Source organism: Ictalurus furcatus, chromosome 16 (assembly GCF_023375685.1).
Source record: "Ictalurus furcatus strain D&B chromosome 16, Billie_1.0, whole genome shotgun sequence".
Lineage (NCBI taxonomy): Eukaryota > Metazoa > Chordata > Actinopteri > Siluriformes > Ictaluridae > Ictalurus > Ictalurus furcatus.
In genome coordinates, this window is record NC_071270.1 from 1,695,319 (window position 1) to 1,717,411 (window position 22,093).

General features: G+C 39.8%; 3 protein-coding genes across 7 annotated transcripts; 1 reads left to right on the forward strand and 2 right to left on the reverse strand.

Moving 5' to 3' along the window:
* Positions 1 to 2: 2 nt before the first annotated feature.
* Positions 3 to 3,513, reverse strand: dnajb13 (DnaJ heat shock protein family (Hsp40) member B13). 2 transcript variants are annotated; one of them, XM_053644917.1, is made up of 8 exons: positions 3,355 to 3,513; positions 2,942 to 3,045; positions 2,364 to 2,525; positions 1,384 to 1,532; positions 1,148 to 1,261; positions 704 to 817; positions 543 to 619; positions 3 to 278 (listed from the first exon to the last, which is right to left on the reverse strand). In XM_053644917.1, exons 1-8 carry the CDS (start codon positions 3,420 to 3,422, stop codon positions 125 to 127), a joined length of 942 nt encoding a protein of 313 aa, XP_053500892.1. In that variant the 5' UTR covers positions 3,423 to 3,513; the 3' UTR covers positions 3 to 124. The 2 variants fall into 2 exon arrangements, with proteins under 2 accessions (XP_053500892.1, XP_053500893.1); XM_053644918.1 differs by lacking the exons at positions 2,942 to 3,045; positions 3,355 to 3,513 and adding an exon at positions 2,778 to 2,810.
* Positions 3,514 to 4,309: 796 nt separating this feature from the next.
* mrpl48 (mitochondrial ribosomal protein L48) lies at positions 4,310 to 8,543 on the reverse strand. 2 transcript variants are annotated; one of them, XM_053644920.1, is made up of 8 exons: positions 8,432 to 8,543; positions 6,367 to 6,419; positions 6,242 to 6,273; positions 6,058 to 6,140; positions 5,688 to 5,857; positions 5,430 to 5,532; positions 4,654 to 4,743; positions 4,310 to 4,452 (listed from the first exon to the last, which is right to left on the reverse strand). In XM_053644920.1, the coding sequence occupies exons 1-8, from the start codon at positions 8,468 to 8,470 to the stop codon at positions 4,378 to 4,380; spliced, it is 645 nt and encodes a 214-aa protein (XP_053500895.1). In that variant the 5' UTR covers positions 8,471 to 8,543; the 3' UTR covers positions 4,310 to 4,377. The 2 variants fall into 2 exon arrangements, with proteins under 2 accessions (XP_053500895.1, XP_053500896.1); XM_053644921.1 differs by lacking the exon at positions 8,432 to 8,543 and adding an exon at positions 6,854 to 7,006.
* rab6a (RAB6A, member RAS oncogene family) lies at positions 8,455 to 21,998 on the forward strand. 3 transcript variants are annotated; one of them, XM_053644922.1, is made up of 8 exons: positions 8,455 to 8,538; positions 11,806 to 11,864; positions 11,964 to 12,017; positions 13,064 to 13,169; positions 15,346 to 15,457; positions 15,668 to 15,761; positions 16,900 to 16,966; positions 18,367 to 21,998. In XM_053644922.1, exons 1-8 carry the CDS (start codon positions 8,469 to 8,471, stop codon positions 18,429 to 18,431), a joined length of 627 nt encoding a protein of 208 aa, XP_053500897.1. In that variant the 5' UTR covers positions 8,455 to 8,468; the 3' UTR covers positions 18,432 to 21,998. The 3 variants fall into 3 exon arrangements, with proteins under 3 accessions (XP_053500897.1, XP_053500899.1, XP_053500898.1); XM_053644924.1 differs by lacking the exon at positions 13,064 to 13,169 and adding an exon at positions 13,328 to 13,433; XM_053644923.1 differs by lacking the exon at positions 8,455 to 8,538 and adding an exon at positions 8,857 to 8,969.
* The last annotated feature ends 95 nt before the right edge of the window (positions 21,999 to 22,093 follow it).

Sequence of the window (22,093 nt, forward strand, 5' to 3'; positions counted from 1 at the left end):
AGTTTAAAATATATAGCAGTGTGTTTTTATTTATCAAAAGCAGAACTGATAACAGGATATTCTTCTGCACATATCTGCAATATAAGCCATGAGAATGGAGAAGTGGATGGCCTATGAAAGTGAATCACATGGAGAAGGCTTGCTTAATAAGCAGTTTCTTCTCGGTGGAGAGCTTCTGTGGGAACAGCGTGTTAAACTGGATGATCAGATCTCCACGTGCAGCTGGGTTGCTGGACAAAGGCATTCCCTCTCCTGTCACCCGCTTGCTGTACTGTGGACTACATGGAACAAGGGTTATTTGAAAAAAAATTTACACAGCTTGAACGTTTTGTGTTTTTTATTTTTTATAAGTTAAAATAAGTTTTCTCAATTTATTGATCTAGTCTGGCATCTAAGGTGATGGAAGGACTGGTAGGAGGAGTGAAATGGCTTGCCTTTTTTTTTTTTTTTTTCCTTTTTTTTCCCCCCAGTGCTAATACTCGACTCTTAAAAACATCCTATCTAGGCACAATGTGTGCATGAGAGATAACTGCCATACTCACCATACAATGTCATTGACAGGAATGTTGAGAAGTCTGCCATCTAGTGTCTCCACCTCCACCGAAAACCCAGTCAATGCCTGTGAAGTGCAAAGACCATCACGCCATTCACTCAAACCAGTTAATAATGATTAAGATCCTGCAACGATCTTGATTAGCCTCACCTTCTCCAGTGATATGTTTTCCGTGTAAATCAAGTCGTTATTTTGACGGGAAAACATCGGGTGGGGCTTTTGACGAACGATGAAAATGATGTCTGCTGGGATGCAGTTTGGCCCCTGAGGAGAAAACGGTATGGTGTCTGTCAGCACTTGCTAAATAGTTCTGGAAGAGAGGCTGGTGAGTGAATTACTGTTTATAGCCGCTATAACAAGTGATGGGTTATTCCTCCACAACTCGTTCTACATTGTTATGTTAATGAATAAATTGGTATAAGAGGAATAGAAACCCTTCAGGATGTTATTGGAAAATAATCAACTTTAGGGTGGTAATGCGTTACACCATCACACTAATCAAGGATTATTTTCTTATAACAGGCACCCTGTCGTGTTTTATTCGTATTACAGGATCAGAACAAAGCACAACGCAGCATCTTGTCAAAGTCACACCTGATCACCCTCTTTAGGGAATGTAATCCGTGTCCCTTCCTTCCAGCCTGGTTTCACCGTGATGGTTAAAATCTTGTCTTTGATGCTGGACGTCTGACCGTCTTCATTCATCACCTAAATGAACATTCTGCTATTAACATTACGAGAAAAGACCACATACCTCAGTGTGTATCTGAGAGAATTCTCCTCTGAGAAGTAGTAATGCCTAATAACAGTACAATGTTTGTACATCTTACACGTCGGGATATCTTTATCTTTTTGGTGCATCCATGAAAAAGGTCCTCTAAGGCTAGATGCAGGTCACGCTCAATAGGTGGATCCTGCTTTTTCACCTCTCGGCCGCGGAGGCCTCCGAAACCGAGTTCCACGTCTGTGGTGTGAAAATCTGAGAAGACGATAACAACGTCAGTAGACCTCGGACTTAAACCGCACAGACTTGCAACGATAAGATTGAATTGGTCCATGCAAAATTGACTTTTCGTTTTCCCCATGATTGTGGTTGTGTGTACTGAACCAGACTGCGAGATTAAAGCCTCAGGAAACCTTTGCAGGCGTTTCGAGTTAATTCGCTGATTAGAGCTCCTCTCAGGTCGACGTTTCTATATTATAAATTCTTTATTCGAATATTTTAAGATACTGGCGTTTTTGATTCCCGTGAGCTGTAAGCCGTAATCATCGAGATTAAAACAAACGGACAGAAAAAGGCTTAAAATATTTCACCTTATGTGCAATGAATCAAGAATATATGAAAGTTCTAGCTTTTGAATTAAATTACGGGGAAAAAGAATGAACTTTTCCACCATATTCTAATTTTCTGAGATGCACCTGTACTTTATAGCCCTTTGATGGCACACAACGTGCCAGAAAACTGTGACAGAAACGGTGCTTGAACTGCTCTAGTGAGCAGAAACTCTAGCTCAGTGGTTTTCAAAGTGGGGGCCACCAGGGGGCGCCCGGGGGGCCTCAACAATTTGGTGTGAAAAATAAATAAATGTATGTTTTTTCTTTCTCATTCTCAGACAACCACACACACACACAATCAATTCCTAATGTAATGTAAAGATGTAAGAGGTAATTATTAATTTAAAAAAAAGGGGGATTTATTCAGAAGTCTGTATTTTTAAAGACAACTTGCAAAAGGGGGCCTCTGTCAAATTTTAATGCCCTTTGGGGGGCCTTGCCCTGGAAAAGTTCGAGAACCCCTGCTCTAGCTTACCAGCGAATGGATTATCTCCACCAAAGAACTGTCGGAACGTTTTCTCAGGATTTCCATGGTAGGTGTATCCCGAAGACCATGCGCCGCTCGCCGCCGACTCTGGAGGTATTCCACCTTTAAGGCCTTCCTCTCCAAACTTATCATACGTGGCCTTTTTCCGAGCTGTAGGGTCACACTATTGATCAACTCTTACAAAAATATAGGTTAACATAACACAACACAACATTTCCATAACGTTTTTTTTACACGACCTGCCAAAACAGGACCCTTACGGAAAAGTCCCACAAACATCATGTAAAATTTACACTGACTTCCTGAACACTTCACGTCACTTCATTTTACACATTTTCACAACTTGTGGACTTTTCACATGTAGTGTATTTTCAAGATTTTTACTGCCTATGTAGGATTTACATATATGGATTATCATTGTAACCAGATGACAGGATCCTATTCATTCTCCTATCAGCCTCTATTTACATAAAGAACAACAGTTCATTAGATTGTATCAGTGTTAAATTAAATCATTTAGTTTACATAAGTACATAAAACATTTCTACATTATATTGTTCACTTACGGTCACTCAGAACATCATAAGCTTCAGCAAGTTGGTTGAATTTCTCATAAGCACCTGGTTGGTTGTTGTTTTGAGGATGATATTTCAATGCTAGTCGACGATACCTGATATAAAAACAACAATATAGTGTTGAACAACACTATTATGAGCTCATATTTTTAATTATTATTAATTTGCTTCCTTGTTGTCTGGTAGCAGTGAAACGGTCTACAAAACAAGCACAGGGAGCAGTTTTATTTGGAATTATATCGCTTTAGCAACACTGTTAGCTTACTCTAGGCCGAATCCCAAAATGGCGCCCCTTAGGATAAATAGTGCACTACGTAGGGCGTGAAAGTCATTCATTTCACTATGAAGTGCACTTATATACAGCCGAATGTTATTGATTTCAACATAGCAAAAATATTTCTTACGACTGTTTAATGTCCGCGTCAGTTCCATTTCGGTTAATTTCCAATGCAGTGTAATAGTCTTTCCCCATTTCTGATTTAATCAGAAAAGCAAATTTGTACACATTTCTGGAAGTTTCGTATTCACCGAATGTTTTGGAGTTTAGTGGCGGTTGCTAGGTGACGAGGCTAGGCGACGTTATACGGCGACCTCGCTTAGATTTCTGGGTAATGTAGTTGATTGGTAAAGACAACGATTAGACGCCATTTTGGAAAGTAAAGTACATGAGGTGGATACAGGGAAGCGCCAATAACAGAGCGAGGAAAGGAAAAGAAATGTACGTTTAATTGTCCATTCTTTTCTTCTTCTTCTTCTTCTTTTTACTAAAAGACAAAAAAATAAATCAACATAAGCTGAGAAATATTTCCTGGAGTGTGAGATGATAATGAGAATCAAGTTCTTTTGTGGCAGTGCCAAAACAAATGACTAACTGCATCTTCATGTTCAAACTGCAGTCATTAATGCTTTCTTTAGATTGAATGAAAATGTTAATAGTTAAAGTCACTATGTTAACTTAATTTGTCATTTCGTTGTCTTGCGGAAGTATTCACACCCCTGGAACCTTCCCACATTTTGTAGTGTTTGTAGTGTAAACTGGAGCCGAAATGGACGGAGTAAAATCCACGTAAATTGATCCGCTAGAATAAGTTCGTAAGGAGTATATTAAATAAACCAAGCTGCTAATTGAACCGGAACTGTTTTAGGATACGCGTTAAACGTAATTATATGACAAATTGTAATGATACTAGGTCATCAAAATGATAATTATTCAAAAGCTTCATAACAGTGAAAATCATTTTGGTAAAAGTTTCATGGAACAATTTAATGTTAAATTAAACAACAGCTTTATTCAACCGATCAGAAAGGTTAGAAATAGGAAAAAATAATAATAATAATAATAATACAATTCCACCACAGTATAGATCCACTCACACATTTATTGACACACATATTCTAACATATCACATCTTCAGATCCAAATTTTTTTAACTCATTTGCGCTAGAAGTCCTTCGAGTTCTGGTCTGGCCTTAAACCGGGCTTTGTATTCTGCTTCAGTGTGCTGAAAAAGAAAGAAAGAAAGAAAGAAAGACATTAAGTTTCAGTTGCACTAAACATTAAAAACACACTAAAGCAGTTAAGACACATCCTTGAGAGACAGATTCAGGGTAAAATCAGTGACTTTACACCTTCTAATATGAACACAAGGTTCCTTGTGCATAACGGAAAAAAAACAAAAACAAAAGCAGCCTGTTGTGTTCACCTCCTTTATGCAGAGCTGAACTCCCTCTGGTTGGTTTTTGAGAAGGACCTCCATTAACACAGGAGCCAGCGTTGCCTTCATTCGGCTTATCTGGAAACGACGAAAGCAAGAACTTCATTTGACATGCACACGTTCTTGCAGATGATATTTATGCAGTCGGTGAAGGATCACTAAGAAGCTTTTATGCGGAGCTGAGAACGCCACGTTTGTATCAATAAAGATGAGATGTGAAAGATCTAGATATCTAGATTTCTACCAAAGCCCTGTTGAATGATCAAATCTGATTGGTCATTAAGTGTTGGGGAATTTGGAAATAGTGCTGTCGTTGGAAAATAATCAACTTTGGTGTGAAAACAGTAACTCCACTTGGCTTCGAACTGGACCACACCGCTATATCGTTGATTATTTTCCTAGAACAACATGATAAGCTAGATAGCTAAACGGCTGTATCAGACACTTTTATGCTGTTTGGACAGTTAACAAATACACTGGCACTCCAACTCCGACCAACACAAAGCGGTTACTGAAGATGAATGAACATCGAACGTGAAATCTTTCCATAACAGTGCTGTTTTGGCGCTTATTCCTTTACACACACAGGCTAAAAACTGCCACGATCTCAGCTTATATTAGTCATTTCTCCCTAATCACGTTTACATCATGTTCAGGAGTTTCACATGACTGTAGTTCATAGAAAAAAAAAACCAGACTTGCTTGCATTTTCTTTTGCTGACTGGAAATCGAACGCACGTCAAGGTAAGAGTTTTGATGTTTACCTGAACGACACGCTCATGAGTTTTGAGTATGACATCGACGTACATCTTGGTGCCCTGCTCAGGCATGACCATGACTTCTGTGCTCTTAGTAGGCAGGGCGTAGCTTGAAAAAAAAAACGAAAAAAACAAACAAACACACAAGCAAAGTAGTTATCTCTAGGCAAGGACTTTTTTTTCGTTAATGTCCTGAGGATTAAGGCTGAATGTTTGAAAAACTGAAACAGTGAAAAAAAAGTTTGTTTGGAACTGAAATCTTACCTGTCAGTCACTTTGATCTCAAGCCGGTTGCAGAGTTTATGGATGTACTGAGCGTAATGTTCCACCAGGGTCATGTCATACCCAGAGACGGTCATGTTCAGCACGCCGTACTCGGTGTCTGTCGCTGCCTTGATCTCCTTCATCTGCGCTTTTTCCTTCTTCTTCTTTTGCTATAGAAACAAATGAAAGCGTCACTACTGCACAACGTATTCAAACTACACAAAAACAGCATTGTGTAATATTTAGGCCATCAAACCACACTTATCTTCATGGTGTCATTTCAATAACTGACCATGCAATGAAAACTAATATATATATATATATATATATGTGTGCTCATGCATTAGACACTGGGATCACTTAGGCTCACCATCTCCTTCGGAAGCAGATACTTATATCGACCAATCCCATGTGTAGGCATGGATCTATACTGTCTGTCAGGCATAAAGGCACCTGCGAAGAAATAACAGACGTCCTCAATGTGTCAGTGTGATTATCACAACCAATTCGGGAAAAAGTTGTTGTTTTGTCCCGCACGGATGTAGCCGGATTACCTAGTGACACTGGTTGCTTTAATACAGGCGAGCTGGAATGAGGGGGAAAAAAGACAACAGTCTTTAAAATAAACTCGACCAATCAGTAGTCGTTTAATTAAACTAATGAAAGATAGAAGACCAACCGGATGAGTGATACCGCCTGGACCAAGGCCCGGGTGTTCTGCATGAGCAAAACCTGCATGAGGAAATATTTTTAATGATGCTGGATGTGTTTAACATTAAACATTAAAGAGTTCAGTGTTTTGCTGGGACATGCTTTCATGTATACTAAATGTGTACTTGAACATTAATTAATATTATTCAGTAATGCAATAATTAATTAATAATTATATTACTCAACCATATATTAATATCCACTTACTACTACTACTACCACCACCACCACTACTACTACTACTACTACTACTAATAATAATAATAATGAAAGCTTTTCTATATACAGTTTTATTGTTATTATCATCCACCCATATATAATATATATTACTATATACATATATATAATATAAAGGTCGTATTTCCGACTTATCAAGCAGCCACATGAGCACAGAGATGACCTTTAGGATTCACAAAAATAATAATTAGTACGTTATTACAGGAGAAACACTCTACCTTTCCGGTTAAAGCATTCATCCCTTCAGTTATCAGGATTAAATTCCGGTTTAATTGTAAATAAAATCAATTAATCCGTGAATGTAAGACTTTAATTTAAATCTGCAGACGGCATTTCCGCTCTCTGTTTCTTACTCGTGTTTTATGAGGTGTTTGCTGCAGAAGCGCGGGCGCCCTTCCGCGCCCTCCAGCGGTGTGGAGAAGAAATTACAAGCTAAAGTTTCATTGTAAATTTGCATGAAAAGAAAGGAAGTAAAATAGGTGGATTAAACCCGAGTAAACATTCTATCGTTCATTAAGTAATATTTTTCCAGAAGAAACCTTTGTTTTTAGTATCAAATATTTTTTTTATATGCATTCAGACACACTTTGTCATTTTCCTCACCTTATGTGTACTAGCACTGTAGACATTTTCCCTTAAATATAATACCTGATATAATATAGACTGTAATATAGATTAAATAAGATTTATATTTATATCATTTATATTTGCACAGAAATATTTTTTGTTGTTGACATTATCTGACTTGTATTATTATAGTTATTGTTGTTGTTGTTGTTGTTATTTAGTATAAACTAATATGATGAAGCAAATTACGCTTTTTATGATTATAAGACGTGTATTTATAGGAAGTTACTCAGTTCGCTTTGTTATTTTAGTTCAGTTTTGTTGTTAAAATGTATTTATTTATTTAGTTATTATAAATTCTGCTTGATTCATTCATAATTCAGCTCTATTACGGCAGCCAGAATTAAAAAATTAATGTTATACAGAAATAACTGAGGAATTTATACATTTTTAAACCTTTAAACACGTTGTAAGTCTTATTTGTTTGTTTGTTTTGCATAATTAATTTTACTTTATTTGCTTAGTGGCTTAAAAACAAATATTTACAGTATTATCATCTTATAATGTATGTACACTGTGTATAATCGGAAGTGACTCGTGTGGGTCATTATTATTATTATTATTATTATTATTATTATTATTACTGTTGTTGTTGTTGTTAGGCACTCCCTGGGCTTTAACCTGGTGTCACTGGCGTTTAAACAGCGATGACGTCAGCGGAGCATGACGTGGCGCTTCACAGTGACAACCAAACCCACTTCACCCTTCATCCCGCCTCCTCGCTCAACACTCTACAACATTTACTTCAATTTAGCCGAATTACTCTGCTCTCATTTTGTTTGTTTACTTCTTTATGTAAAAAAACCACGACTTATTAATTAGGTGTGTTTTTTTCCCCCAAAGAAGTAGCGAGTTATGTGTATGCTTAAATATACGAGTCAGTAAACAGATATGTTTCAGAAAGCGCCTGTGAGCGAGCTGTCAATCAGGACTAAAACTATCATGTCCGGTTGACGCGTTTCCGTTAACTCCTCCTTTAATGCCCAGTCTGAGCGATGGAGTCGGTATCAGGCATCTCAAAGTGATCTCAAACTTCACTCCGACTTCAACAGAATTTAGGAATATTTACATATATACACATATTTATATTCTTAACATTAACAATTTGAATCAACGGCAGCTAGCTAGCTAGCAAACCGGAAATCAAACGAGGATTTAAAAACTAGCACCGTTATCGCAGTGTGTAATATCTTCCACCGAGCCGTCATGTCTACTGCAGGAGACTTTGGGAACCCGCTAAGAAAATTCAAACTGGTGTTTCTTGGGGAGCAAAGTGGTAAGTATTTATTTAAAAAAAATTATCTGAATATCTCCGGTGTCTCGCCATAACATTAGCAAGCTATTAAACTTCAATGTAGTTATTTGCGCCAGCCGCAGCTTTCCACTCCTATTCCTTCAAATCCCGCCTTCTGTACTCTGATTGGCTGTTTATCCCTAGTCGCAACCAATCTTCTTGTAAATCAGAATTATTAGCCAATCTCAGCGCAGGAAGTCATGCGTACTAGCCAATCCCAGCGTAGTAGGCCGGATTAGTCAAACTACACATAGGAAACATGTTCTTTTAGCCTTCTCGCAGGTTTTTAATTTTACCCGACAATTATTCATCGTTTTAATTACTGCGTTTTAGTTACTATTCGTTTATATATCTTAAAATCGTATCCATAAAGTGTTGCTAAATGTCCTGCTGTCGAAATTGAACACCATTAGGTACGAATGTTATCATGTTTTGGTTTGTTTTTAAAGCTAGCAGTGTAAATGCTGCGTTCAAGTGCCACCTTATTTCAACAGGGAATGATTCGTAATATTATACATTTGCGAAGACAATACATTTGAGTAATTATGGCACTTTTTATCCAAAATCACTCACCTCTACAAGATCAGACGTACAGGTTAAGGCAGGTTAGTCTCCTTTAGACTGCGTCAGAATTCATAGAGAATCCTAGGAGATATATATATATATATATATATATATATATATATATATATATATATATACACACATACATACATATATACATCGACCTGGTTAAGGGATGTACAGATTTAATTGATTTGAGGCGAGGCGAGATTAGAATCCGACTGGATCTGAGATATATTTTCAGATTCACTGTCATATTTCGTACTCGGATCTTTCACGTGATCATGGGACACACCTCCATTTAAAGCCTACAGACATGTCGGTGTACTTTATATAATTCAGACCTGTGATATCAGTGTCATGTTAAATAAAGCATTTTAGGTGTAGACTTTCTTTCCAAATCTGACTCTCACATGAATGCTGTCTTTTGTCAGCCGGTGAACATGTCACACATTACTTTATTTAATATCCAGACTTTTAAATATATTTTTTGCATTCTAGCTACAGCACGATCCGAATGCACAGCCTAGACAAAACGGTGGCTCTTCGACAGCCCCCGGATTTAAACCTGCAACCTTTTTGGCGACTGGTGCGGAAGCCGAACCACAGCGCGATCTAAATATATGCAAAGTGTGTGAGCACGGGCACGGTTAAAACACCAACACTCTGCTGTGTCCGTGAGAACAGTCCCGGTTTGAATCGCCGTTCTGATCTGTAGCACGTATTGCGAGACGTTTAAGTCTGGATCAGTTTTATCTGATATAGACCTCGGATTCTAGTTAATCTCCCTAACCCTTAATCCGGAAGATTATTGATGATTTTTGTGTGTATTTTGTGAGTTACAGTGAACAATATTAACCATTCCATTCAAAGGAATAAGTGGAAATGCTACGTTCAAGTGCCACGCTATTTCAGTATAGAATTGAGTTAATCCTAACTCTCAGGATGTACTAATACTAAAAATCAGTGAGATGAGTCAATGTTAAACACCTTTAGGTCTCGGTCATATCCTGGCTGTTTACATAATCCGTAGTGTTGCTTAGTGGAAATGTGCATCTCTAAGTATTCTCTTGTTTCTACAGTCTCGTTGTGGTAGATATTTGTTTTACGGTCTGTTAACGAGTATTGATCCACCAAGCAGCGGAGACAGACCGTGGCATGCACAGGTGGCAAGAGGAGCGATTTAATACCATCTCGCTTGTGTAGACTAACACACAAGGTTCTATTGATCGATGAGCATAAAGGGCTCTGTAGTGCACTAGGGGGTTTTCTTCTTCTTCTTCTTCTTCTTCTTCCTCCATACAGATTTAGTTCCGACTGCACGCTTGTCTGATATCTTTTCCTGATTCTGTCGCATTGGTTACACGCAGAATCCTTTTGCTTTATTGCTTCTCTCGGTTCCACGCTGTCCTCGTCTCACTCCAGCTCTCGTCCAGCAGCTGCTACAGCTTCGGCCGCAAGAATCCCAGGAATGACCCCGGCGTATAATTAGCACAGGCGCGGGGTCATATTGTTGGCCCTCTTCCCCAGATTATTGCGATTCATGTTCTTGAACAAGTGAACCGGCGAAATTCTTCAGTCAGAAATGAAATCCACTGTCCCTAAATGTAATCACAGTTCCTGCCCTCCTCGAGACCTACTGTATACGTTCTGCATCTATCTGACGATTCGCGGGTCAGGCAGCAGATACCAGCCGTATTTAAACCCTTCTTGAATCCACTTCGCTTGTTTATAGTTTTATTTAAGCTTTATAGATTTGCCAAGATGTCTAGTGTCCTGTTTTACCTCATTAAACTCCCTCAGTGGATCAAGACTTATGATTTTCATCATGGTTACCGAATACTTTGTGGCAGCTACTGAATAATACGCTTTATGATTAATAACAAAATAATAAGCTGAGAGTAGGGGTGTAATGAAAAACCACTCGATTCACGATGCTGCCTTCATGATTTCGAAAAATTCTGACTGTCAAGATTCCTAAACGGTGCAAAACAACGTGCATTTTTTGTCTTTGTAAACGTATCTTGAAAATAAAGAAGCGAAGGTATACGTTCTCGACAATATTTTGATCGGATAAACAAAGTGTCTGACTTGGGGACTATGAAAACGATGGACTGATGCGTAATACGCTCTGTAGCAGAATTAGAGCTCCAAAGTCGGCTAAAACGCCCGGTTTCCGTGTCCTTTGGTGGTGTTTGAAAGCTGCCGAAGAGCTCTTTTTAACCGTTATAATGTTGCCATGTAAACGTTTAAAATAACGTGTAATGCATGTTGGTCTCTGCAAACCGGAGTAATCGGGCTTCTCAAGTGCAGATCTCTCAGGCGCTCCGTGTATACAGTTACGCCCCTAGCCGAGACATGTTTAACGTGTTAAACTTTACCCGGTGTCATTAAATCTAGATTGCATGCTGCGTCTTGTTATTATGGCGTTCCAGCTGTAATCGTAGTGCAGTGATTGTGAATTCCTAGCCTGTAATAACTCTTTGACCTGCTTATCAGGTTTTTGTTTATTGTTGTCTGGGGGTTGTTTTTTCCTTTCCTCCATTTTCTGTTACATGGGATTATTTGTCTCTTTTACTTTGTTTAGGTTTATCTGTATTTAGACCAGTTCGGTCCAATTTGGAAGAAAATCAAAAGACAGCTTGTTAAAAGTGCCATATTTTTCACCTTCTTCTTCTGTTATAGTTGGAAAGACTTCACTCATCACCAGATTCATGTACGACAGCTTTGATAATACCTACCAGGTGAGCCAGTATGAACACATCATCATACCATTACATCATACGTTTTCACTTGGAGCGTTTCTACGAGTTCCTTTTCCTTGACTGTCGTTGTCGTTCCAGGCCACGATAGGAATCGATTTCTTGTCAAAAACGATGTACCTCGAGGACCGAACAGTGAGTGTTACGTTTCTTCGCTTTCCTGCACATGAATTTTGAAAATCGCTCACAGATCACGTACTGTACATTTCGTTTCAGATGTTAAACTTGTTTGTAATAGACTCTAATATCATGTGTGTGTATATGTGTGTGTGTGTGTATGTGGGGGGGGGGGTGAGAGATTGGGGGTGCTGTACTTTTTGCATTGATTTTGCAGCATATTTGTAGTGAAATGGAACAAGGATTCTCAGGTTCTAATTTAAAAGATTGAAAATATCTTAAAATCCCGGAATCATCAGATCAGGTCTCAAATTATTCATTTTGCATTTAAAGGTAAGACGATATTAGTCTCCAACACCCCCCCCAACATTAGATCTCTGACAGTTAGGTGAGTTCGGCATTCGAATGATTCCCGCCCGTGTTCACGAAGCTCCGCCCACAAGATCTTAGGTCCGAAAAAAAAATCTTGATGTATGCATGAGGACTATAACATAACTTGTTTTTGATCTACCATGACTTGTTAAACTTCTTTACTATATAAAAACAACGTGCTTGACCTGATCGTTATGCAGAACGCTTCAGGCGATGTTAGGTCTACAGTACAGCCGTTAATTCCGTTGTGCAGCATTAATAGTTGATTAATTCACCAGCAAAACCTCGGAAACGTTTCCGAAGCCCCTCTACGGCTGAGACGGCATCTCCCGCAACTCTTCTGTCCGAACCTCCTACACTCTTCTCTCTCGTCCTGGCCAAATCACTTCATCGTCCCATAATTCTCCTCCTGATCATATTCTGTTTCGTTCCATATCATTTAACCCGAGAACTTTTTTATCTTATTATTTATTAATTTATTTATTTTCCCACGTATAGAACTCCTGAACAATCCCATTTGTCAAATCCCATCAGTTTGTTTAACTCCATCATATCGTTTCGCGTTATTTATTTGCTTATTTTTTTTTATTCTTCACCCTATATTTTTTCCTTTCCCTCTTTTTTTTGTTTTCTTTTGAATCCCCTCCCCTCCCCCACCCCCCTTCATGATTTGTCCCGTCCATCACACACAGATCAGGTTGCAGCTGTGGGACACGGCGGGCCAGGAGCGATTCCGTAGCCTCATTCCCAGCTACATCCGTGACTCGGCCGCTGCCGTTGTAGTGTACGACATCACAAGTAGGTACTTCGGAAAACTGACGCCCCCCTCTCTCTCCCTCCCCTCCTCCACCTCGCGCCTCCCTCCGTCCGTTCGCTTCCGTCCTCTCTTACTACTTCCTCTTCCCCCTCTTCTCTCTCCTCTTTGTCTTCTCGGGGACTTTGGTGGGCTCGGGTAGGTGCGCCTGCAGCTTTGGGACACGGCCGGGCAGGAGCGTTTCCGGAGTCTCATCCCCAGCTACATCCGCGACTCCACTGTCGCCGTGGTAGTCTATGACATCACAAGTGAGTGACGGCGGCGCGGGAAAACCTACAAGATGGCTGCTGTTTGAAATCTTTTTGCGGGCCGTCTTTACAGAGGTGGACAAATCGGTAGCCTTTGCGTAAAGTATGTTGTTTTTTTTTTTTTGTTTGTTTTTTTTTTAGTAGTAGTTTTATTCGTAGTTGCGTAGCGGACAAATAGATTCAGTAATCAGAGAAAGACGCTAAACCCTAAAAACAAACGTCGTCATGTAGTATAAACTCAAAGGTCATGTGACGCACCTCACACATACTTTCAAATCCTACAGCCTGTTAAAAATAAATACGCTAGCGAGACACTAGCAAATGGTTTCCTTTGTGATTCAAGGACAGCTTATAGCCAAAATGTTGGCCAACAATGTCAGGGTCGTAAAACATGACGTCGCACTTGATCAGGACTACAGTTATGTCCCAAATGGCGTACTATACACTATGCCCTATGTACTCTACGGTCTAGTGTAGGAATTTTAGAAGGGTAATGGGTAATCTCAAACGGAACACGGTTCCATTTGACGGTTTTTTACTAACCAGAAGTATAAGCCGTTTCCCACTCGATAGCAAATGACGTCAAACGCACGTAACGCGAGACGAGAGATGGTAAATAAGAAAGCCCGGTAGACGACCTACGTAACCGTACCTCGATACGCCGAATAAATCACGCAGCATGGACTAACTTCAAAGAATTCAACTCGCATTTATCTCGTCCACCGGAATGTCGTCGGCCATCTTGAAAAAAATGTTCTCATCCTGCGTCAGCGCCTGCTAGCCCCTCCCCTTTTCCACTACGTAAGCAAGGCTGCGACCGTTGAGTGCGTGAAGCGTCCGACATTCCGTACGTCGTCCTTTCGGTCGAATAAGTCCATCATCCGCGTACTTCAGTGCACTTCTTCTTCTTCTTGTTGGAATTTTCAGCGTGAACACACCACTCATACTATTTATACTACAAAAACGGGGGAGAATAGTGCATAAGTATACGGTTTAGGACACGCCCACTGGGGATTCACAAAAAAACCGCTCATTTCTTGCATCTCTATTAACGCACTTAATCTCCATAAGTATCTCGTCATGCATTAGTACTTTTACGTTCGGTGCCACTTTTAAAGCCTGGCCAATTGGGTTTCCGAACAGCACACCGGATCTTCCGCTCGCTCAGTGGGATCAATGATGGATTTAGGATTTGTCCACCTCTGCTTGTACACTTTTTCTGTGGTCTACCACCATTTGGTTTTTGTCACCCATTGATGCTTCGTTCCCCCTCCTTCCCTTCCCCTCCACCCCCCAACGCCAGAGTTATTTTTTTTTTTTTTCCTTATTGGTTTGTAGTTGTGTTCTAAACTTAGGAAGGACTTTTATTATACACATAATGTGGGTTAATCCTGTAATTCTGTAATCACTGAAACTCCTTCTGAGTCATATATATTTTTTTACCACTCTGCACCGTTCACTCAGACACATGACTCACACAAGAGCCTGTCCTTTTCCTTTTTCCTTTCCTTCTGTCTGTCCCTGTTTTGTTCTTGATCGCTGTCTTCATTTGTGTCTCTTTTTGTGCAGTTCTCAACACGTTATTATTTAACGGTTGTGTGTTTTTATTTACATTTATTTAAGATTAGTGCCTTCTAGTAGCCAGGTATTTAGTATCTTCAGCATCTGATTTTACATTTAAAGACCGAAAGATAATTATACAAGTATATAAATGAACGCGTTCAAAACGGTAGCTATTCGCAATCCGGTCTTCGGCCATGTGTCCGCTAAACATAAGATATTTATTGGTTTAAATCCATATTTTACATGGTTGCACCACCTGAGGATGAGCGGTTGTGCCACATGACATTAGTCATTTTATTTTTGTTATGAAATACGTATTATAGACCTTTTTTTATTTCTGTCCTGCCAGACGTCAACTCCTTCCAGCAGACCACCAAATGGATCGACGATGTCAGGACAGAGAGAGGAAGCGACGTCATTATCATGCTGGTCGGGAACAAAACAGATCTCGCAGACAAAAGGTGTGTGCTATTAGGAGAGTGAGTCAGGCAGGAAGCGTTGTGCCATTTCTTGCTACATGTCTAAGTGTTCAGCTGTTTGGAAAGTGTTATGTAATGACTTGGTGGTAAACTCCAAGTAAAAATGTAAAAATAAAGAAATAATTAGCTTTTTAAAAAGAGGGGAGGGGTTTATGACGTTGTTGTTGTTGTTGTTGTTGTCGTTTACTGCAGGCAAGTATCTATCGAAGAGGGTGAGAGGAAAGCCAAAGAGCTGAACGTGATGTTTATTGAGACGAGCGCCAAAGCCGGCTACAACGTGAAGCAGGTGAGTCGAAGCCGAGATCCTCAGCCCGAGAAAGGTCAAAGGTCCGACCCGAGATGTGGACATGAGCTTTAGCAGAGCTGAACGGGTTGCCAGATTAGTTAAGTCCGGGGTTTAGTTAAAACGAGTACAGATAAATCTGTGATGTGGATGTGGGTCGGATAACGACCGAAGAGAGCGAAGTGAGGGCTAAAAATAATGTTCTGTTCATTGACATAAGCACAAATGCAGGACGAACATGGAACAATGCACAGTCGAGTGTGTATACGTGCGTACACGTGATCCATCTCCGCCTTATTCCACTCATTATATTTCACCTGAAATCAGCCGATTTCTCTTACGCGGATGTTTATCCGCTTGAGTTTGAACGAGGAATGAGGGCGGATGTTGGGTTCTGCCGAGCTCCAGACGTCCTGACCGTCTAGGATTTCTACTCCGTGATTCATCCCGAGCTCGCACCCCTTTCGGTCCGAAAACGTCCGTAAATCTTTAAGCTCGTCATGGATTTCGATGAGTCTCTGTACGCGTCGTGAAGGTTATTATAGATCACTGGCATCACAGTCTCTTCAATACAATACACACCAGTAAAGTTAAAAAAAAACGAAAAACAAACAGGAAGAGCGCATTGTTTTTCTGTCCTCCTGACATTTTGTCAAATCGCCGTTTAGTTTGTGAAAGAAAGCTCGGTATTCAGCAGCTCTTCTGAGCAGCTATTGTCTCCACGGATCTGTGAAAAGGTGTCGAGTCAAGGCTGTGCATTGTTGGAGCGAGGGCGGGGTGGGGTGGGGGGAAGAAGAAACATAAATCGGCTAAATCCGATTCTCATTCTGAGCGCTCAGTCATGATCTGCTGATTCATCCTGTTCAGGCTCGGAGGGAGCAACACCAAGAACAATGCCTTGTAGCTGTGAATCATTCGTCCATCGTGGGCGAGAGCGGCAAAGTCATGCCGAGGATTCGATTTCAAATAATCAGGTTTTTAGAGTCGAGTCTTCGCGCGGCGCTTGTGAAATGTATTTACGCGCTTTTATAATTTGCGTGGGCTTCACACAGAGCTTCCTCTGACCTTACGTTTGATCGACAGCGTGATTGTTCTGATCCGTGGACGTTAACAATAGCGTCTTGTTTGTTGTTCCCTGCAGCTTTTCCGGCGTGTGGCTGCCGCCCTGCCTGGCATGGAGAGCACACAGGACAAGAGCAGAGAAGACAGTATCCTTTACCCTGCAGTGTCTCTCATATACATATATATATATATATATATATATATATATATATATATATATATATATATATACACACACATGTACACGCTACTTTGCATGCGTTTGCCTGCACGAACATCGATATACGACTGAATTGAATTGACTGGACTTTGCCCAGCAGCTTGTCTGTGCTGCAAGATTTAAATATTGCAACACTCTCTCTGTTGGCAGAGGTGAGATAATGAAATTTGATGAAGGAGGAAGTGTGTGTGAAGGAATTTTGAGAGTGGACATGAACATATACAGTGGTGCCTACAGTGGTAGAATGTTCTATATCCCGGCAGAAATATGACCTAAAACATCATCAGAAGTCCTAAAAGAAGACGAAGAGAACCCGGTTAAACAAATGAGACAAAAAGATTATACTTGGGCATTTATTTATTGAGGAAAACGATCCAATATTGCATGTGTGTGAGTGGTGAAAGTGTGTGAAGCTCTAGGATTAGCAGTTCATTTGGAGGTGAAATCAGAGTCAGGTGATTTCGATCAGTATGATGACGATCAGGTGTGTGTTTTATTTAAAGAACAGGGATCTATCAGAGTCTGATCTTCACAACACACGTTAGCGGAAGTGTATCATGGCACGAACAAAGGAGATTTCTGAGGACCTCCGAAAAAGTTGTTGTTGATGCTGGTCAGGCTGGAAAAGGTTACAAAACCATCTCTAAAGAGTTTGGACTCCACCATGGCAGGACTGCAAGGAAAAAAAAAACCCCCACTGGTCTCCACAAAGAACATTGCTGCTCCTTTGCAGTTTGCTAAAGTTCATGTGGACAAACTAGAAGGCTAATGGAAAAATGCTTTGTTTAGGGATGAGACCAAAAACAGACTTAAAACTTTTTGGTTTAAATGAGAATGGTTATGTTTGGAGAAAGGAAAAAGGAAGACACTGCATTCCAGCGTTAGAACCATCTCCCATCTGTGAAACATGGTGGTGGTAGTATCATGGCTTGGGGCTGTTTTGCTGCATCTGGGCCAGGACGACTTGCCATCACTGATGGATCACTGAATTCTGAATTATACCAGTCAGGACATCTGTCCGTGATCTGAATCTGAAGAGAAAGTGGGTCATGCAGCAAGACGACAACGCCAAGCCATCACAGATGTGTAATATCGGATCATTTTCCTCAATAAATAATATAATATATGTGTCTCATTTGCTTAATTATCTACTTTTAGGACCTGTGTGAAAGTCTGATGATGTTTTAGGGACACATTTATGCAGAAATACGGAAGATTGTAAAGGGTTTTCCACCACTTTAATGAGAGCGTAGAGAATTGTAGATACAAACGCCTTAAACCTCATATTTCTTTCCTCTCGTTACCTGCTTAACCGCTCGTTCTCAGTGATCGACGTGACGCTGCAGAATCCTCCGGAACAGCCTGTGAGCGAAAGCGGATGCTCCTGCTAAGACTTGTTCTCCATCATCACCCCCCCCCCCCCCACTCTCACACACACTTATACCCGTTATCTCTCTTTACCCCCTGCCTCTATCGTGTGTTGTTGCCTGCCTCCATCCTGGAACCTGAAGAACACTACTTCGTCCGTCCGTCCATCCGTCCGTCCGTCCGTCGTTCCCGGCGCTCTGCTTTCCCCTGACTCGGTCATGACCTTAAGCTTCCCAAGCACAACGTGGACGTGAAACGCGTCCCATGTTATTATTTTTCCGTTAAATGCTTCCACCCTTTTTTTTTTTTTCCTTTTTTTTTTTATTATTAATTATTATATTTATACCTGGAATGGCTTACTGCTTATGATGCTCTATGGAGGCTCGCATCTCGAGCGCATTTAAACAGTCTAGGTAACGTGTCGAACGCGTGAGCACTGAACAACCGCGTTTCCTTCCGAAACGATTCCGATAAAATACGTAGATGAAAACTTCTCCGCCGTTATCGTTTGAGGTCAATCGAAGGGCTGTATTCAGTTTGCAGGCTAGCACCAGTGCTCAATCTACTATAATCTACACCACGAGCTCTTGCGATGAAGCACGGCGCGGATAAAAACGTTTACGAATTGTCGGCAGTTACCCAAGTCTATATACTGAAAGTAGATCGACGTCTGTACGGATTGTGAGTAAAGTCTACAGATTACAGAAGCTCTTGAAAACCTAGAACAGTTCTCAGCTTCTACGTCAAACCGTAACTGTTTGTTTGTTTGTTAGTTTGTTTTTTGTAACCTTGGCTGACATTTTTATCTCTCTTTTTTTTTTTTCCCGGTAGCACAGTAGAGATATCAGTGCAGTAGCTATGAAAGATTTTTTTTTTGTATATTAAGGAAAGTATCATAGAGGATATCGGATATATGAATATGCAGGCATGCCTTTAAAGAGTGTATTTTATAGTGCTTCCGCTGGCTTTTCGTTAGTGTTGTTGTTATAATTTTTTTTTGTTTGCTTGATTTATTGTAATAATGACACTTTTAGGTTTTTCCCCCCTTTCAATTTTTTTTTTTTTAATTTTTTTTTTTTATTTCTACTCAAATCATTTTTGCTTTTTAATTTTTGGTATGATAAAGCACACGCCCCTCTCGTGGACGGCTGATTTTAAGCAGCTCATGATACAGTGCAATTTGTTTGAGGTTTTCTCTCTTATTATAATTTTTTTTTTTTTTTCCTTGTTGAAAAATTCACACTTGTCTATTTTTTTTTCTCTTTTCTTTAACGGTTTTAACCGTCTCCGCTGTGTGTGCTGCTGTGTACAAAAGCTCATAATTTGCACTGCTAAATTACATGAGTCTCTTATTGACGTCCCTAATAAAGACCTTTATTTAGTAACAGTGACATCTTTTTTATTTATTTAATTTTTTCTTTCTTTCTCGATAATGCATGTCATGAATTTCCAAACTGCAAAGCTGTTCATCATTTCATGAAACCTTGGAATAGTCTCTGTATCTCCATCATCTACGCCTCGGAATTACTCACCAGTCCTACTACATCTCCTAGCATTAAATAGTCTCTTACTCAGAGCACATTTAGACCATGATTCATTCGTACTTCGCCCACGAGCTTCTCTCACTTGCAACAGTCAAAGAAGTTCTAAATAACATTGAGAAGAAGATGGACATAATTGTCACGTATACAGTTCAAGTACAGCACAGAGGACTAGGGTCGGAAACTCGGAAAGGAGGCCTTACTCGAAAGTTCCCACCATCGACGGTACCCATGAGCACTTTGTGTATCTGGGTAGAAGTGTCCGTTCCTCGGAAGCACGTACCAGTGGAAACACACCGTCACAGAGGAGCTGGGTGTTAATAATGAATGAATAATAATGAATAAGCTCCTTATGCAATGCCCATGGACGTTAATACTTAATGCGGTCTGCTTTAGTGCTCAAAGCTCAGCTGATTACTCACAATCCTGCAATGTGGAAACACGTTTTTTTAAAAAAAAAGATCTGATCATAGTGGTGTCATAGCACGCTTAGCAGGTCTGTCGGAGTTGTATTTATTGGAATACTAATCGGGTTCATGTAATATGTATGCCTTGGAGGGGTGGTGAGTCGTAAATATTTGATTTCTAGTTTCTTCTTGTATTTTTAGAAGAAACATGTTTCCAAAAGCCTCGCTGCTTCGCTTAGGAAAAGGACAGGGACGGTGTATTAGTGACGGAAAACTCCTGTTTCTTTAAGCGAGTCAGCTCATATGGCTCAGCGCGCCAGTAAGAGACGACTCCTTAGCCTGCTTATAGCCATTTTCTTTTCTTAACCCGACAGAGCTTGAAATATTTCAACCAGTTCTTTATTTTTTTTTTTGCAGAACTAAGGCTGAAATCTTATCAATTTCATTCAAGTATTTTGATTAAATTACACTACAAGAGTAAAAACAGCTCTACTGGTCACCTAAAAAAAAAAGGAGTCGGTTCAAAGAGCCGACTCATTTACATCACTACAGTATTCTGCCTAAACTTCGGAACTAGTAAATTAACTGATAAATGTGACGATATAATACCTCCTAAATAGCTGAAAGGACGTCCCTGCTGGGGGAAAAAAAAAAAAAAGCCAAACAATAGAACCCAATCACAGAAATTCTAATGGTTTCCACTACAAAGACCATTACAAACCATCAGTTAAGCGTTAAAACCATTACCAAATCACAAAGGTGTTCTATTGGTCCACTAAACATAACGTCCGTAAAACCAATGCTATAACCATTAAAACCATTACGAATTCTATGAGGGTTTTTATTGTTTTTGGGTTTTTTTCCCCCATCAGGGCTGTGTGGAAACCTAAACACCAATGGTAATTGGTAATTACACAAATGGTAATTAGTATTTGAATCTAAATTCATATTTGGATATTAAATAAGCCACTGAAATCTGAACGCAGCGTTTGAAGGTACTGAACAGCCCCGGTATACAGTATTCACAGGGTATTGAGAGTAATATGTCATATACAAGCTTCGACCCAGGTTATTGAAGATAAGCAGAAAAACTCGGGTAACAAGTCAGTTTATTTGCATTGCTGCAGTGTGTCTACCCTCTAGTGGTGAATTCTGGGTAATTGATAATTGGTCATGTTTACATTTAAACATTTTTTCATTTACATTTTTGTGGGGGAGAAAATTCAAATCTAAATGCATTTTGACATTACTGTCAAAAGCAACCGATCCCTGCTGGATAAAAAAAAACAACAAAAAAAACAATAGAAACCATCACAGAAATTTGAATGGGTTCCTGTACAAATACCATTACAAACCATCAGCTGTTAACCATTAAAACCAAATGGTTTCCATTATGTAGTAGGACGTATTAAGGACGTAGGTCCTTAATAGTATCCACTAGACATAACATGCCACTGATAGAAAGCAACAAATGACCAGTATTGACCATTCAATAGAGTTTCCATTAAAACCAATACAATTCCCATTACAAATTCTATGAGGGTTTCTGTTGTTTGTTTGTTTGTTTGTTTGTTTGTTTTTTCCAGCAGGGATGCACTGTCCAAATGTATATTCGTTGAAAAAAATACACCATACGACATAACTCTGGTCTTGTCCGTCATCCTCTTCTACAGTATATGACACCTCTTGACTTATTTCCGTATGCACACGACCATACAATGTGGAGCGCAGTGAGAT

Bases quoted from the DNA above. Each gene is read 5' to 3' on its own strand.
- dnajb13 (XM_053644917.1), bottom strand. From the start codon at position 3,422: ATGGGGAAAGACTATTACACTGCATTGGAAATTAACCGAAATGGAACT. The intron at 818-1,147 runs GTGTGACTTTGA...TTTTCTCCTCAG, and splicing joins TCCCTAAAGAGGGTGATCAG to GGGCCAAACTGCATCCCAGC. The intron at 620-703 runs GTGAGGCTAATC...TGCACTTCACAG, and splicing joins AAAACATATCACTGGAGAAG to GCATTGACTGGGTTTTCGGT.
- rab6a (XM_053644922.1), top strand. From the start codon at position 8,469: ATGTCTACTGCAGGAGACTTTGGGAACCCGCTAAGAAAATTCAAACTG. The intron at 12,018-13,063 runs GTGAGTGTTACG...CATCACACACAG, and splicing joins TGTACCTCGAGGACCGAACA to ATCAGGTTGCAGCTGTGGGA. The intron at 13,170-15,345 runs GTAGGTACTTCG...CTGTCCTGCCAG, and splicing joins TGTAGTGTACGACATCACAA to ACGTCAACTCCTTCCAGCAG.
- mrpl48 (XM_053644920.1), bottom strand. From the start codon at position 8,470: ATGACGGCTCGGTGGAAGATATTACACACTGCGATAACG. The intron at 5,858-6,057 runs GTGAGCCTAAGT...TTGTTTCTATAG, and splicing joins ATCTGCTTCCGAAGGAGATG to CAAAAGAAGAAGAAGGAAAA. The intron at 4,453-4,653 runs GTGAACACAACA...TTTCTTTTTCAG, and splicing joins TTCAGCTCTGCATAAAGGAG to CACACTGAAGCAGAATACAA.